We start from the raw sequence: 15,586 nt of genomic DNA, 5'->3' as shown, positions 1-15,586 counted from the left end.
CTAATGAAACCAAAAATATGTTTCTGTACCTAAACTTATATGTATATAGCTCTAACTTTATAACCAAGGTCTGTCTAATCATCAAATAAATAGTTCTTTAGAATGCAGTATTGGTAAATGAGCTGGGCTGGAAGGCAGAGGCTTGTAGTATTCATTTTTCTCCCAGCAATGCCACTAACTAGTTGAGTGAGCCTCTGGGTCACAGGTTTTTCCTCTCAAAACTGAATATAGTCTTTAGAATAATGAGGTGGATAGTTATAAACTGAAAGGTACTCTACTGATATATAATTACTGTTGTATATACTCAAATTTTAGACTTCGAGAATTGTATACGGAAATTAAGGAAAATATGTACAGAGTTAAAACACTAAGTTCAGTAAGTTACTGGAGAAAAAACTAACGCTAAAATAAGTAACTTACAATCAGTTCAAAAAAAGAGGTTTAGAATCGATAACCCAGGTACTTCATTTCTGGAATTGTAAGAATAGTGACAAGAGTCTTGACAAAATGGTTTTAACACAGAGAGAAAGATTACGAGAGTCCTTTTTGTCCATTCATATTGAAAGCTGTCCTTTTGGAACTCACGGTTCCCGTATGCTTTTACAAACATACTCAAGGCAGCCATATAGATTCATTTTTGGAAACTGCCAGGAATACTTTGTTTACAAAATATCCATAATCATGCCTTTCATACTATAGATTGGCACTTTACCTTGGAACCAAATATAGGTAGTTCTGATTAACAGATTTTCTTTCTTTCTTCTTCTTCTTTTTTTAACCCTTATTTGCTAACTGCCTGATTTATTTGCTGTTCAGCTGTATTTTGTCCTTGCAGGCTTTATTTCATTAGAAACATTTCCTCACAATTTCTAAAACATTTCATGCAAAATTTAGAAATTTAGAAAATACAGTGCAAAGAAGATTTTTTAAAATTCATAATGCTGCCACACGAAGTGAATCACTTTTAACATGTATGTTTTTTATTGAAGTATGGTTGATTTACAATATTAATTTCAGGTGTAGGGCATAGTGATTCAGTATTTTTGCAGATTATACTCCATTCAAAGTTATTACAAGATAATGGCTACGATTCCCTGTGCTAGACAATATATCCTTGTTGCTTATCTATTTTATATGTAGTAGTTTGTATGTTTAATATTTTAACGCATTTTATATAGGTTAGATCATACCAAACAGAATGTTTCCTCATTTGTTCACTTACCATTATCATAGTCATTGTGTAGTGCTATTATAAGTTCTTTATAAATGTTATTTTAGATGGCTGCTTAATATTGCAGTTATGGCATAATAATTTTACATAATTATTTATTTCCATGTTTGACTTTTTGGTCATCAATTGCTGTGAAGTGCATGTTTGTGCACAAAGCTTTTTCAATACAGGGTATTTTAGTGGCTGGTTTTGTGTTCTCCAGACAATGTAATGTTCCTGAGCAACTCATTCACTATGTATTCAGAAGAATATTTATTTATTAGTGCCTATGATGACACAGCCTTTAGGAAACTTATTTAAGAGGAAAAGACAAATACATGGGCTATATTAATATTATTATTAAGTGTAATAAGTTTTATCTCAGAGGTAGGTATTGGATGATATGGCAGCACCTAGTTAGGGAAGGAGGGAGATTGGGAAGGCTTCCTGAAGGAAATATGCCTGGGCAGATTCTGAAGGAGAGCTAGCAGCCGGCCCAGTGAAGGACAGAGGAGGGCATCTTGGGCAGTGGGGACAGCATATTCACAGGCTCAGCATCATGAGAAGTGTGGGAACTGCAAGCTGTTGATCAGAGTGAAAGATGTATGTGGACAGAGGCAAGAGGAGAAACTGAAGGAGCAGGCAGGACTTGGATTGTGAAGGTCTTGTGTACCAACTGAAGAGTGAGGCTTTTACCAGGTGACAACAGGAAGCCATTGATGAATGTCTGTATATCGACCCCTTTGCTTGTTTTAGGTAAACTTATCTGAATTTGTCTAACTTTTCTAATTATCTATATGAAGAGGGGTCTAAATGACTTATGCAAAAATTCTCTGAAGAAATACATAATGTGCAGCTCTACAAAGAAATAGCAAATGAGAGACAGCATGGTATTGTGGTCCAAGCATGGCCTTTGGAGTCAGATCAAGGTTCCAAGCATAGCAATGGGAGTTAGAAGCTAAGATGGGTAAGAGAGAGTTGGGGCCCAACAGCACTTTACTGTTTATCCTGGTTAGTTCTAAATGGTTGCTATCAGTGATTGGCTGTAAGTGAAGGTAGAGCATCCCCTGGGGTATTAGAAGCATATCTGGGCCCATCAAGAATTACGGAGTCTGCAGCCCATAATCCCAGCCCTTGGTGAAGTGAGTCCCTGGTTTACACAATGAAAAAGCGTATCTGTACACCTCAAGGCTCCACCCACAGCTGATGCACGGCCCTGGCCTTGTTCTATGCTCTCCTTAAGCCCCAAGAGCAGACGGCAAATTCCTGCCATCAGCATCTCTTGGCCCATCTTGCAGGCCACAGGGTCCCTGGGCACAGTTGGTGACTTCCACAAAACAAGCTGGGCGAATTCCTAGGGTTTGAGGCCACACCACAGGGTTCCCAGGGATTTCATATCTTTATTCTCTTACCAGATTACCCCACTTGCTCTAAACTGAGTGTGTATCCTACGAAGGCCATGGCGTAAATACAGTGAGAAGAAACTTCCTCCATTTAATAGCCTGTAGAAACCTCTCCCTTTGTACAATGTCTAGATTTTAATTTTTTTGAATTTTTAAAAATAATGGTAACTTTTATTTTTAAATTTTTTATTTTTTGGCCATGCTGTGCAGCATGAGGGATCTTAGTTCCCCGACGAGGGATTGAACCCATGCCCCCTGCATTGGGAGTGCGGAGTCTTAACCACTGGACCGCCAGGGAAGTCCCTAGATTTTAATTTTAGTCTTAGTTTTTCTTCTGTCTTCATATTAAGCTCTAGATCTAATTTTTTTTAGCTTTTGGACTCATCAGCTCCAACTTTCAGATTTGTTTCCATGTATTGATTATATCTTCTCACCTTTGGGATAACATAATACAGGATGTTCGATTCAGCTAAATGCAAGTTTAGCAATCCTAAAGTGGGTGTTTTTGTATATTAGTGCGTGAGACTTGTGAAGAAGGGGAGAGATTTTTACTTTCCATAAAACTTCTTGCTTCATGGTTTCTTAACTATGGATTTTCATCACACATCCCGTGGGTGAGATGTTTAGGTTTTGAGGGTTCTAAGCCAGCCAATAAAGTCATGAAATCCACCACTGTGTCAATGTTGTGCTTCTGGGTGGTTGTGTCCTTCAGCGCACACAGGACACTCAACCAGCTAAAAGAGATGAGCTCAGAGACGTTGGCTCGGAGGAAAAGAAGGATCACATTGAGATCATTGATGGGACATCCCAGCATCTTTCTGCTGAGGAGGTCAAAAGCCGGGAGCATCTCATAGATGGATAGGAGCCGTTTGTCCCACCGACACAGCCGCGTGAGGTTGTATATGATCACTGGAACCAACAGGGTGTATATTGCTACACTGGAGAGACTAACAATCTGGAAGACAGACAAAGAGGTCAGCCTGCATGTGATCAGATCGGGGATGTGGGTCTCACCACGTAGCAGCCCTGTCTTGATGGAACAGCTGAATTCCTCTTGGAAGAAGACATCCAGGTGGAAGTGGCCAAGGTATAGGTAGGTGGCCGAGGTGAAGAAGAGCAAGAGGGAGTTCCTCAGGAGGTAGGCGGCCACTAGTGAGTGTGAGCGCTGCTTACAGGCCAGGTACCGCTCTAGCAAGGGGAATTCAAAGTATCGTTCTTTCCGAGCCCTGGGCAGGGGAAGAAAGGAGGCAAGATTAGGAGGGACCATTTAGAACTGTATCCTGAGAGAGCCACGTGGGGAAGTAACAGCATCTGTGTATGCAACACGACATTATTGGCTCACAGGAATATCTGCCTTCTTTGAGCATAACCCCTCCTTTCCCCAAAAAGAGGTGTGTGAGTGTATCTTAATTCTCCAAGACATGAGTGCAATGCAGTAAACCCAGTGAATGATCAGTGAATAATGAATGATCACTCTGGATTTCTGCCTGGCAAGGCAGACTAAATCTCTAAGCTGAAGCAGGATCCTTAAGAAGCATTAAGACTTATTAACTTAGCACTGGACTGGGATTCTAAATAACCACGTTCTGGTTCTTGGTCTGTTTCCTTTGTGTATGATTTTTTTTTAGGCCAGTTCATTCATTTTATAGAAATAAATCTGCTAACAAGTGTTCGTTGAGAGCTGTGGTGTTCAGGTAGATGTAATCCAGTCTCTGCCCTGAAGAAGCTTGCAGTCTGGCTTGTAGGGAAGGGGCAGATGAAACATGCAAATAGGAAATAAAAATAATGCTCGTTCTGTTGCTAAAATGATGGATACAAACCATGGTAGTTGTAAAAGTTAGGAGACAGACATACAGTGTGAGCTGGAGTGTTCAGAAACCTCTATAGAGAATATTGTCTTAGATTGGCCTTCCAAAGGTAGACAGCGTTCAGAAAGATAGACAGGAGAGGAGCTTTTCAGAGGATAGAGACGTACACAAACCTGAGGCAGAATATGGTTTCTAACCTTAGCTCAGCTGTGCTCTGAGGGGGCCTGCCCTGGCCACCCTATTTAAAACTGCACCCCCCTCCGCCTCCCAGCTTTCCTGAGCCCCTTCCCCTGTCTTAGTTTTCTTTATATCACTTATCCTCTACCATATAATTTACTTACGTGTTATGCTAATTCACTGATTGTTTTTCCTCAATAGAATATAAGCTCCCGCCCCCATCACACACACACACACACACACACACACACACACACACACCCGTGTCCACAGCACCCAGAGCTGTGTCTGGTGCTCCTAAATGACAGATGAATGCTTAAATGAATGAATGGCTTGTTCAGGAGGAAAGCAGGAGACTGCCTAGGTGGAGTGGAAGGTTTCTGTCATTTAGTTGTTCGACAGGAGTCTGAGGAAGTAGTTGATGACAGTGTGTGGAGGGCCTAGGAAAAGTATTTGGGAGAATTGGGATGTTTTTTCTGTAGGCCTGGGAGGAGCTATTCAGGGTTCTGAAAAAGTGGTCTTTCAGAGGCTAACCCCTCTGTGACTCAGTGGAGTCACCTATAAACTGGAGGCAGAGTCCTTTCCCTCTCCCTGTACAGAGGTGATAGAAAGTCAATGCGGTGACGTGTTAAGAACGTTGAATTCTCGAGAAGCATGGCGCAGAGGATAGTTTAAAGATTACTCTGCAAGCTCCCATTTTAGGGCTCGACCGAGTCTTTCAGAAAGCAGTGGAGGAGACAACTCACTTCTCCAGCTCATCCCAGAACGCATGCGGGTCCGAGTCCTCCTGCCAGATCTTCAGCATGTGCTGCACCAGGCGGATGGCGCGGTTGTAGGATTTGTCCAGCTCGCTGATGATGAACCGCAGATCTGAGCTGAGGGCCGGCACGGCTGCGTACTGCCACAGCAGAGCCGGCAGGTACATGGCCACGGCCAGGGCCAGCAGGGAGTAGGGGAGGGCCTGCAGGGTGAGAGCGAGCTGAGGAGGGAGGCCCAGGGCGCCCAGACCTTGCAACCTTGCAGACAGAGTGCTGAGTGAGGGGCTCTCATTCCCCGGTTCCTGCCTCAGAAGGGGAGGGCAGAGAGCGAGAGAGAGAGAGACAGACAGAGACAGACAGACAGAGACAGACAGACAGAGACAGGAAGGAAGGAAAGAAGGAAAAGAAAGAGAGCAAGAGGGAGCGCTAGCTACCTGTCCCCATTCTCCATGCATGTTAGCCTGGGTAGCTAACTAGAGATCATGGCCAATGGTGGTCATGGCATCCTAGGGGAGAGCATCTTCATTCTCAATCTTCCACTTTTCTTTCTCTGACTGCTCCAGGCATCCAGAGTCCATTAGCTTTCCAAGTCCTGCCAGGGGCCCCGGCATGGCTGACTTTTACTGCGACCCTCCAGAGAGGAGGTCAGGTCCCATTTCCTCCACGTAGCCTGCCCTGCCTTCTCTCATGGGCAATGGCCTTTTCTCATCTTTGGATTCTTGGTAAGACCAAACTACGCCATCAGGCACTGTCTTGGAATCCTTGGGGGCTGTTTCTGGTCTGTATGTGTATAAGCTGACATTGAGGTATGCATAAAGCTGGTGTCCTCCACTACACTATTTGCTACCTTAGATAAAGGACTTTTCCTTATGTTTCCTTATCATACTCACCACACCTAACAGGTTGGACCCACTGTTTTGCCCACAGTAAAAACTCTACTCGTAGAGGCTCAGTTAAGCTACATTTTTGCTGGGTACTGAACATGCATTATTCATTCTTAGTCAGGTACTATCAGTATCTCTGTTTTACAGACCAAGAAACTGAAGCATGAAAATGTTAAGCGCCCGATACAGGGCTACGTGTCTAGCAGGTGAGTGAGCAGGGTTTGGCACCAGCCAGTCCAATTTGGGGGCTTATTCCCTTAAGAAATGCTGGACTATAGCTTCTCCTGAACCATAGATGCTTTTTAGTTTAGAGGAGAGTTTGAAGAAAAAGAGAGAGGGAGGCTATTTGATTTGTGTGTGTGTGTCTGTGCGTGTGTGTGTGTTTCTGAACTAAACGAGAGACAGGCTAGGAAAGATATATTAGACCACGAGAGCAAATGAGAACCTTTTCACTCCTGTCTAAGAAATGATGTTTCTTGAAAATGAACTTTTCACCCTAGAGCTTCCGTTTCAGTAGGCTTAAAGCAGAGCCAGAGAATCTGGGCTGAAAGAGCACTCAGGCCATCTGATGATCGACAATTTGACTCTTTTCTGACATATGAATCCCCTCTGCAGTACTTTGAACTTGTTACCATCTAGATCCTGCTTGAACACTTCCAGGGACAGACACCTCATGAACTCTTTCCATTAAGTCTCTGGTTTTGTCTGGGTCCTAGAACTGTGGCATTTTGAGGCCCTGTAAACTAGAACTAGAACAGAACTAGAAAACATTATGAGTGACTTCTGATTAAAACTGCGCCTTGGACATACATACTACTTCTGCTCCCTCATGAAACCCCACTAGAATGACAATAAAGGGACCCAAAAGACATAATCCTATAAGGACAAAGGAAACAGGAGAGGAGACAAGAGTAACAAAGTGCTGAAAGCTGGGAAGCCGCTGCGTGATAGAAGGTACGAGCCCGCGGAGAGGATGAGGAGCTGAGGTGGGTACAGCCAAGCTGTTTTCACCACAGAACCAGGAAGACTCAGGGATGGGATGTACCAGGTGCGTCTGAACATGGGGCTGCAGGTGGGGCTGGAAACAGGAATATCGAGAAAACAGACCCGCAGATCCTTTCTGAAACATGGTGCGCTCAGCCGACCGCCCTTGTGGTTTATTCTTTGGAAACGTTAAACCAGACAGATTCTGCGCTTGGGTCCATTGAGGGCAGGGGGAACATACTGAGAACGGGGGTGAGCTGAATGAGTAGTGAATGCTGACACCCACGGCTGAGTTCCCAGAGGGCTGGCAGACGAGCTTGATACCAACCACATGCTGTCCCCTCCGCCCAAATTAGGGATTGAATGATTCTTCTTGGGAAAACTGACCAGCCCAGAATATCAGATTGCAGATGCTGATATCTGGGGTTTTCCCAATGAAATGGCCCAAAGGGATTACTTTGAACTGACAGCCTCAGCCCTAGGCACAAAACTTCCAATCAGATAAAAGTGGGTGAGCAAATATGACCAGATATTTGAAGAATGCCTGAGACGTGAAAGTCAATGACCAAAATAAAAAAGCAGAGGCAGGCAGGAGAGAACCTCTTGATGCAGTTCTGCCCCCCTCCGCCCAGCCGTGAGGCAGGCTTGACAGAGCCCCTGCCGCTTTACCTTGTGAGGCCAGAGGGATTTCGTCCTGTACTGGCCAGACTCATCCTGTTCATGGTGAACCAGTGCGTCCCAGCAGGAACTGTCCACGTAGGCAGCCTGCCGGATGCTGAAGTTACTGGGACAGAAGCAGCTGATGGGAGACCCTGGAACAGGAACACAGCTTTGAGGCAGCCCTGAGTGGGGGTGGAGGAATGGGGATCCAGGGCACAAGCAGCTAAGAGCTTTCTGGCCATTTCCCAGGCCCTAGGTTTCTGGGTCTGCACTGTGGGTGAACGAAGAGGCAGTGGGAGGCTGACACACCTCCCTGGGAAAGGTGGTGAGCTCAGCACACAGCCAGAAAAGAAAGCCAGCGATCCCAGTTCTCGGGAAAGTCCACGTTGTCTTTAATAGAGGTGGCAGATTTGCTGTGTTCATCTAGCACCTAGAACACTGGGTATACGTGTTTGTTAGTGCTCGTGCACGGGGCTGGGGCTCTTGGAGAGGAAGGAGTGGATTTATTCAGCACCTGTGATGCGCCAGACTCTGTCAGGCACTTAACTTAATATGTTCTCAAGTCAATAATCCTGGAGGTGGGGAGTAGGAAGAAGACTCCAAGAAGATAGGAGATTTATCTGAAGCTTGGCTAATTAAGACCTTTAGAGGTCATAAGTCCTGGAAAGATTATAGGATCCTAATCTCTTTCATCCACATGAAAATCAAAATAAAAGTTTAGTCATTGCAATGACACAGAACATATGAATACTGAAATTAAGACTAAATATTTCTTATTGGAAAATTTTAGAAATGACTTTCAAAGTTTTTTAACACCTCTGCTTTGCTGGTGCCCCAAACAGATGCATAGTCTGCCTTTTGGGTGATGCCCGGCCCGAGTCATGCGATCTAGACAGTGGGGGCTGACTCACTTCAGGGCCCACTGGGTCTTGGAAGCCACTTACCAGAGGAGAACTCCTGGGCAAATGCCAGTGACATCAGCAACAAGGGGAAGCCCACGGCTACGAACTTGACCATGCGGTCCAGGGGCAGTTCCAGGCGCAGTCCTTTGAGGCGGGGGCCCCTGCGGTCGGGCAGCAGGGCATCCGAGAGCATGTACTCTGCAGCTGTGTGTGCAAGCGACATGATGCCCCGAGCTTGGGCACGGGGGTGGCAGGAGGGGTCCCAGGAGAGTGGAGTCAGGAGGCGGCAGCTTCAGGCAGCAGGCTTTCAGCAGACAGTGCCTGCAGCCCTGGCCTCACGGATATTTGTGTGAGGAGCGGGCGCTGGTTCTCTAAATAACTGGCCAGGCCCTGAGCCAGGCACCTGGTAATTAGAGGGAGGCATAGCCTAGTGGGTCCTCGCTGGAGGAGGGTCGGGTGTCAGCTGGGGCTGGTGCCAGGCTGCCCTCTGGATTGTCCCCGAGCAGATGCAGTCCCGTGGCTTTAGGCTGCCCTCTCATTAATAAAGTATTTTTGGTGGGGTGGTGGAGAGGAGGAGGGCTGTGGAGCAGGTCCCCCATGTAATTGGTGTGGAATTTGGGTGGAGATTGCTTAAATGTGTTGAAGGCCCTCATTTTGTGGTTTGGGGTGGGAATGGAGCCCCCAAGACTCAGCTAGCGTTGCTGCTCCTACATAGTATTCTTTGTCCCAGTGATGATTTTTGCTTTGGGCCCAGGTTCTCTCCCAGAAACTGATCTGTGTTTGGTGTTACATTCCCTTCCCTGCCTCTGGTCTTTTTCTAAAATGTTTCAACCATGTATTTACAATTTCCATATATTTACAAAAAAAAAATTTTTTTTTAAGCTCCCGTCAGTTCTCTAGAAAGCTGAGGAATGGGTGGCAGTGTTGAGTAGTAGAAAGAACATGACTTTTGAAATCTGGAGGGAAAAGTCTCCCACTGGAGACCTAGCAGCACTTGTGTTTTATCGCGTGACTGCGGGGAGTCACTTTTGGCTCTGTATTCTCATCTGTCAAATGGTATTATATTGATTGTACAAAACTGTGAAGATTGATGAAGAGTATTGTATGGGAAGATGCACTGTAAACTGTAAAGTGTAGGGTAAATGTCAACTCTTACTTTAATTTGGTGAGTTTGGTCGGTGGAAAGGCAAACACTGGGGCATATGGTAATCTTCTCTCTAGTACTGCCCTTAGACTTGGCAAGAGAGGCCCTGACCTTGGCTTTCACACTGGTCCCCTTTGCCTGTGGCCTTCCCACACGGCAAGGAGTGCATGGGGCCAAGGGGATGTGCTCATTCAGAGCCCATGCGCTTAGACCACTCTTCCAGCACCAGGGATGCTGTAATTCCCTGCCCAGATGGCCCCAGCCTGCTTCCAGGGCCTTTTCCTCAGGTACATTCTCCCATCGGCAGATCATGCTGCTGGTGTGCACCCTTGGGCCTAAGGAATGGCTCATTGTTGGGGTTTGGATGGAATTTAGAAGTCCTGGGTGTCCACACATGCAATTGTGAGACTTCTTGCAACGTGGGACTTAGCTGGGTTGGGAAGAAGGGATCTGGGCAGTTTGAGGATTCTAAATTTGAACCTGGCATTCCTGATCATTATGAAGGGGTATGTGTGTGTGTGTGTGTGTGTGTGTATGTGTCAAGGTAGGCAGATATAGAGCATATTTTAGTTAACAGTTTGCTTGCTTGATGTATAACTTCTCATTTTTTAGATATATGGTATGTGGGCTGGCACTGCCTCTGTCCCCATCCCCGGGCTAGAGGCCAGCTCTGAATCAGAGTTGTCCTGTGTGTACTAATCGCAGTGATCCAGGCCTGGCAGCGGGAGAAGGGATCCTTTATTTCTACTCCCCATCAGCCTCTCCACACTCCCCTTTCTGTAACTTTTTATTATATGTGTTTTTGCCAAATGTATTTTGCCAAATATTATTGGTTCATATGCATGTATTTTCTTTTGCCTTTTAAAAATAATTTACATTTTAATGATGTACCATATACATACATTAATATACACATGTTCCATAAATTTTCATCTGATCAAGAAACAGAACTTTAGTTTACACCCCAGAAGCCACCTTCGTGCTCCTTTCTAATAACCATCATTTCCCAAAGGATAATCAGTATCCTAACTTCTAATAGCATAGATTAATTTTGCCTTCCTTATGCTTTATAGAAATGGAATCATATGTATATACTCTTTTGTGCTTGGCTTCTATTGCTCTACATTGTATCTATGAGAATCCATTTTATTTCCTGTTTTTGTGCTCTATATAAATGGAATCATATGTATATTTTTTTGTGTGTCTGGATTCTCTGCTCAACATATTTCTGCGATTCATCCACGTTGCTGTGTGTGTCAGATTTCCATTCCTTTTTATTGCACATAAATACAACAACTTGTTTGTCCATTCACCAACTGATGGACATTTAAGTTCTAGTTTCTGGTTATTATAAAATAATTCTACCGTGAACATTCTAACTTGTGTCGTATGGTGAAAATATGTATGCATTTCTGTTGGTTATATACCCATGAAAATTGGTGTATTGGAATTTCTGGGTCATAATGCTTTGCATATGTTCATCTTTATTCGTTTTCCAAGTGGTTATATTTATTTGCATTTTTATCAACAGTTTGTGAGACTCCTGTTTTATCCACTTCCTTATGTTTTTGTAATTAAAAACAATCTGGCCATTTTGGAAGGTGTATAATGACATTGGATTGGGGTTTTCTCTGATGATGAATGCAGTTGGCCACTGTGACCATTTGGAAATCTTCTTTTGTGAAGTGTATGTTTAAGTCTTTTGCCTGCTTTCCTCCTGGGTTGTATATCTTTTGAATATTGATTTGCAGAATTTAATTTTATATTCTGCATATGAGACCATCACCAGATATATGTTTTATTTATATCTTCTAGGAGTCTCAGTTCCTTGTTGGGTGTTGGCAGGAGGCCTCAGTTCCTCAGCAGGTGGGTCTCTCCCTACCTCCCCACCTCTCACTGGGTGATCCGAGCAAAGCGGGAGCCGCCGTGCTTTAATGACTTAACCTCTGAAGTTTCAACTGCTACTTCTATTTTTTTCCTATTCAATAGAAGGAAGTCACGAAATCCAGCCTACATTCAAGGGGATGGGAATTGGGTTCCACATTTTAAGGGAGTGTCAAAGAATTTGTGGAATATTTTAAACCATAATTTTTGAGGAAATTGTCCATTTTCATCCAAATTGTCAAAGTTATTTGCATACCATTATTCATAATATTCTCTCATCATATTGTATTACTATCTTATTATGAAAAAAACTTAAAAATACAGCAAAGTTGAAAGAATTTTACAGTGAACATCTATAACAGTTAATTCTATGACATTTTATTTGGCTTGCTTTGTTATGTATCTATTTTTCTATCCACCCCTCTATCCACACATAAACCATTCAATTCTTTTTTTGGATATACTTCAAAGTACATTGTAAATATTGATATACTTCTTCCTAAATACTTCAGCACACACATCACTAACTATACTTCAATATTTGTTTACAGTTTGTTATTTTAAGGTAAAATTTATGTACAATGAAATGCACAAAGCTTAAGTATTCATACACAGATTTTGACAAATGCATACACCTGTGTAATCCACACCTCATCAGGACTAGGACGTCTTCACTCCAGAAGATTGCATTTTATTCCTTTTTAGAGATCCTAGTTTTCTGATGAAATCTCCATACTTTCATCTAATTTATCCGTCTTCTATTTTTTCATCATATTAATCAGGGTTATTTTTAAATCCTTATTGCTAACTCCAGGATTGGGGTAATCTGTAGATCTGCTCTACTGTCTACGTTTTGCAAAAATTACTGTTTGGAACTTGCATTGTATGCTGAACACCGTGGATAAAGGACCATAGGAACCAGAGATGCTCTGGATGATTCTGTCTTTTACCAAAGATGGTTCCCCTTTCTTCTATTAGTCATATAGGGTGAGGAACTGACCACTGAATCCAATCGGGGTCTGAGCTGACGTAGGTCTGCGCTGGGGTTTTAGTAAGAGTCAGTGTACATTTAGTTTTTCCTATTCCTAGAGCCTGATCTTTCCAGGATTTTGATTGAGCCTGTTGGGTCTTTGTCTCTTAAGCTCTGAAAGACTGTGAGGGGGTCTATTTTCCCCTTCAGAGGATTTCAGTGTAGCTCGTTAGTCTCCTGCTGCATTTAGCTTCTCAACCTGGCAAATGCTTTGAAGGAGAGACTGCCTCAGTGACTTCAATGCAGGACCCTTCCCTTTGTAGTGTAGTTGTTTCATAATTAGCACAGAGTGTAGGAGATTTCACTTTGCATTTTAGAGGCTTTTAGTCTAGTCTACACAGCCCCAGTGCTCAGGAAACGTCCTGTGGGGAAGACTGGGCATGCATTTGAAGTCTCTAAAATTTCCTATTGTCACTCCACCTTATAACTACCACTAAAAGCTTTGATGGTTCATTTTTCCCTGGCAGAAGCCCTCTGCTTGGACCAAGACCAAACGGGGAGTTGGCACCCAGAAGCAGGAACTTCCTCCAGGGGAAAACTTCCTGAAGATTGTCTTCTTACCTCAAAATGGTTCTATCTCCTGTGGAATTTTAATTCATCTTGTCTTCATTTCTTCCACAACTTCCTGATATCCACAAAACATAGTTTTTGTAATTAATACAGCCTTTTCTGCTATGGCTGCAGGAACAGTTGCCTGTTATAACATACTGAACTTTGCCTGAAAGTCTGTGCATTATAATTTTAATACATATAAATGATTTTATGTTTTATATTTTATGGTTTCTTACTTTAAAAAAAACTTGTCTCTTTACCCCTAAAAGTCCATCAATGTGGCTATGTACACAGATAATATATTGTTTCCATTGTTGCAAAACATTGCATTTTATCTACTTGCTTGCCTGTTGATGAGTATTCATTTTGCCTGTACTCCTTATACCACAGTAATGCACATTTCCCCCTGTGGTTCTATGACAGAATTCAATTGGGATATACATCAAAGACTGGAATTTCTAGATCGTAGGGCAGCATATACTTAACTTGTCTTAGGTGATATCATATTGCTCCTAGAATGGCTGTAATGCGTAGTTTCTTATATTTCCACATCTTCACCAACAGTTAGAACCATCTAACTTAAAAATTTTTGTCACTCTGTTGGATGTTAAGCAGGGCTTCTCACGGTGCGGTCCAGGAACCCCTGAGAGTCCCTGAAGCCCTTTTAGGAGGCCTGCAAGGTCAAAACTCTTTTCACACTAATATTGGCAGTATTTGGTCTTTAACTCTCATTCTTGAATGAATGTAAACTTTTCTGGAGGCTACATGCTATGTGATTTTTCAATGGGTTGAATGTAGAGGCAGATATGAAATTCCATCTGTTTTTTATTAAGCCAGGTATTAAAGAGATTTGCAAAACTATAAAGCAGTGTCACTCTTCTCACTAAATTTTTGTTTTATTTTGGAAAATATAGTTACTTTTCACAAAAATATTTATGTAATAGGTTTGTTATTCTTATTTTAAAATGAATCTTTAAAGATTTTCAGTTGTAATTTCTAACATGGTAAATATAAGTTGATATATCTCACATATATAAAAGCTCTTTGGTCCTTGATATTTTTTAAGAGTGCAAAGGGGTTAGATGTGACAGGGTGAGAGAGTGTCATGGACATATATACACTACCAAATGTAAAATAGATAGCTAGTGGAAAGCAGCCGCATAGCACAGGGAGATCAGCTCGGTGCTTTGTGACCACCTAGAGGGGTGGGATAGGGAGGGTGGGAGGGAGGGACATGCAAGAGGGAAGAGATATGGGAACATATGTATATGTATAACTGATTCACTTTATTATAAAGCAGAAACTAACACACCATTGTAAAGCAATTATACTCCAATAAAGATGTTTAAAAAAAAAAAAAAAAGAGTGCAAAGGGGTCCTGAGATTAAATGTTTGAGAGCTGTTGGTATAAAGTGATATCACATTATTTTAATTTGCATTGCTCTTGATAATTCATGAGTTGAATATCTCTTCATATGTGCATTAATTATTTCTGTGTAACAAATTACTTCAAAGCTTATCAGCTTAAAACAATAAACATTATCATCTCCCAGTTTCTGTAGGTCAGGAGTTTGGTAGCAGCTTAGCTGGGTTGCTGTGGCTCAGGGTCTCTCATCAGGTTAAAGTCAAGAGATTGGCTGGGGCTACAGTCATCTGAAGGCTTGGTTGGTGCTGGAGGACTCATGTCCCAGAGGCTCACTCACACGGCTCCTGGCAGAAGCCCTCCGTGTGGCAGGCAGCCTCATTTCCTCACCACGTGACCCTTTCCATAGGTCAACTACAAGAAGAACTCCATGTTCTCACTACATGGCAGCTGGCTTCTCCCAGAGCAAGCAATCTGAGAGAGAACCAGGAAGAAGCATGAATGCATCAAACCCAGAGAAAAATCCCAGAGCTTCTGCTAAAGGCTTTGGACTTGCCCTCTATGAAGCTGATGTGGAGAATGCTGAAGAGAAAACGCACAGGAAACAAGGACTGTTAACCTAGAGACTCCAACGTTGAATCAAGTCAAAGAGAAAACTGTCATATCAATATTATACAAGATAATGGATGAGAGAGGTAATGACTGATGAATAGCTCACAAAGGACAATTTTAATACAAGGCACAATGTCTATGGTTGAACCAACCAACCCCATTACAAATACTGCAACTACCAGCAGGAGCGGATGAGATATGACGACACAGAGGTC

At 42.9% G+C, this 15,586-nt stretch overlaps 1 protein-coding gene across 1 annotated transcript; it reads right to left on the bottom strand.

Annotated features, from left to right (window-relative positions):
- Positions 1 to 2,782: 2,782 nt before the first annotated feature.
- PANX3 (pannexin 3) lies at positions 2,783 to 14,459 on the bottom strand. Its single transcript, XM_082342835.1, has 4 exons — positions 8,829 to 14,459; positions 7,894 to 8,036; positions 5,345 to 5,559; positions 2,783 to 3,839 (listed from the first exon to the last, which is right to left on the bottom strand). The coding sequence occupies exons 1-4, from the start codon at positions 9,007 to 9,009 to the stop codon at positions 3,200 to 3,202; spliced, it is 1,179 nt and encodes a 392-aa protein (XP_082198961.1). The 5' UTR covers positions 9,010 to 14,459; the 3' UTR covers positions 2,783 to 3,199.
- Positions 14,460 to 15,586: the final 1,127 nt, after the last annotated feature.

The sequence above is a fragment of the Balaenoptera borealis genome (assembly GCF_965194805.1).
Source record: "Balaenoptera borealis genome assembly, chromosome: 11".
Lineage (NCBI taxonomy): Eukaryota > Metazoa > Chordata > Mammalia > Artiodactyla > Balaenopteridae > Balaenoptera > Balaenoptera borealis.
The sequence above is the reverse complement of the archived record's forward strand: the minus strand, read 5'-3'. Positions and strand labels throughout refer to the sequence as shown.

What these genes read in the sequence shown, in the direction of transcription:
- PANX3 (XM_082342835.1), bottom strand. Translation starts at nt 9,009, where the DNA reads ATGTCGCTTGCACACACAGCTGCAGAGTACATGCTCTCGGATGCCCTG. An exon ending in AATCCCTCTGGCCTCACAAG is followed by an intron (nt 5,560 to 7,893) that starts GTAAAGCGGCAG and finishes CTCACCCTGCAG; the next exon opens with GCCCTCCCCTACTCCCTGCT. An exon ending in TTCTGGGATGAGCTGGAGAA is followed by an intron (nt 3,840 to 5,344) that starts GTGAGTTGTCTC and finishes TCCCCTGCCCAG; the next exon opens with GGCTCGGAAAGAACGATACT.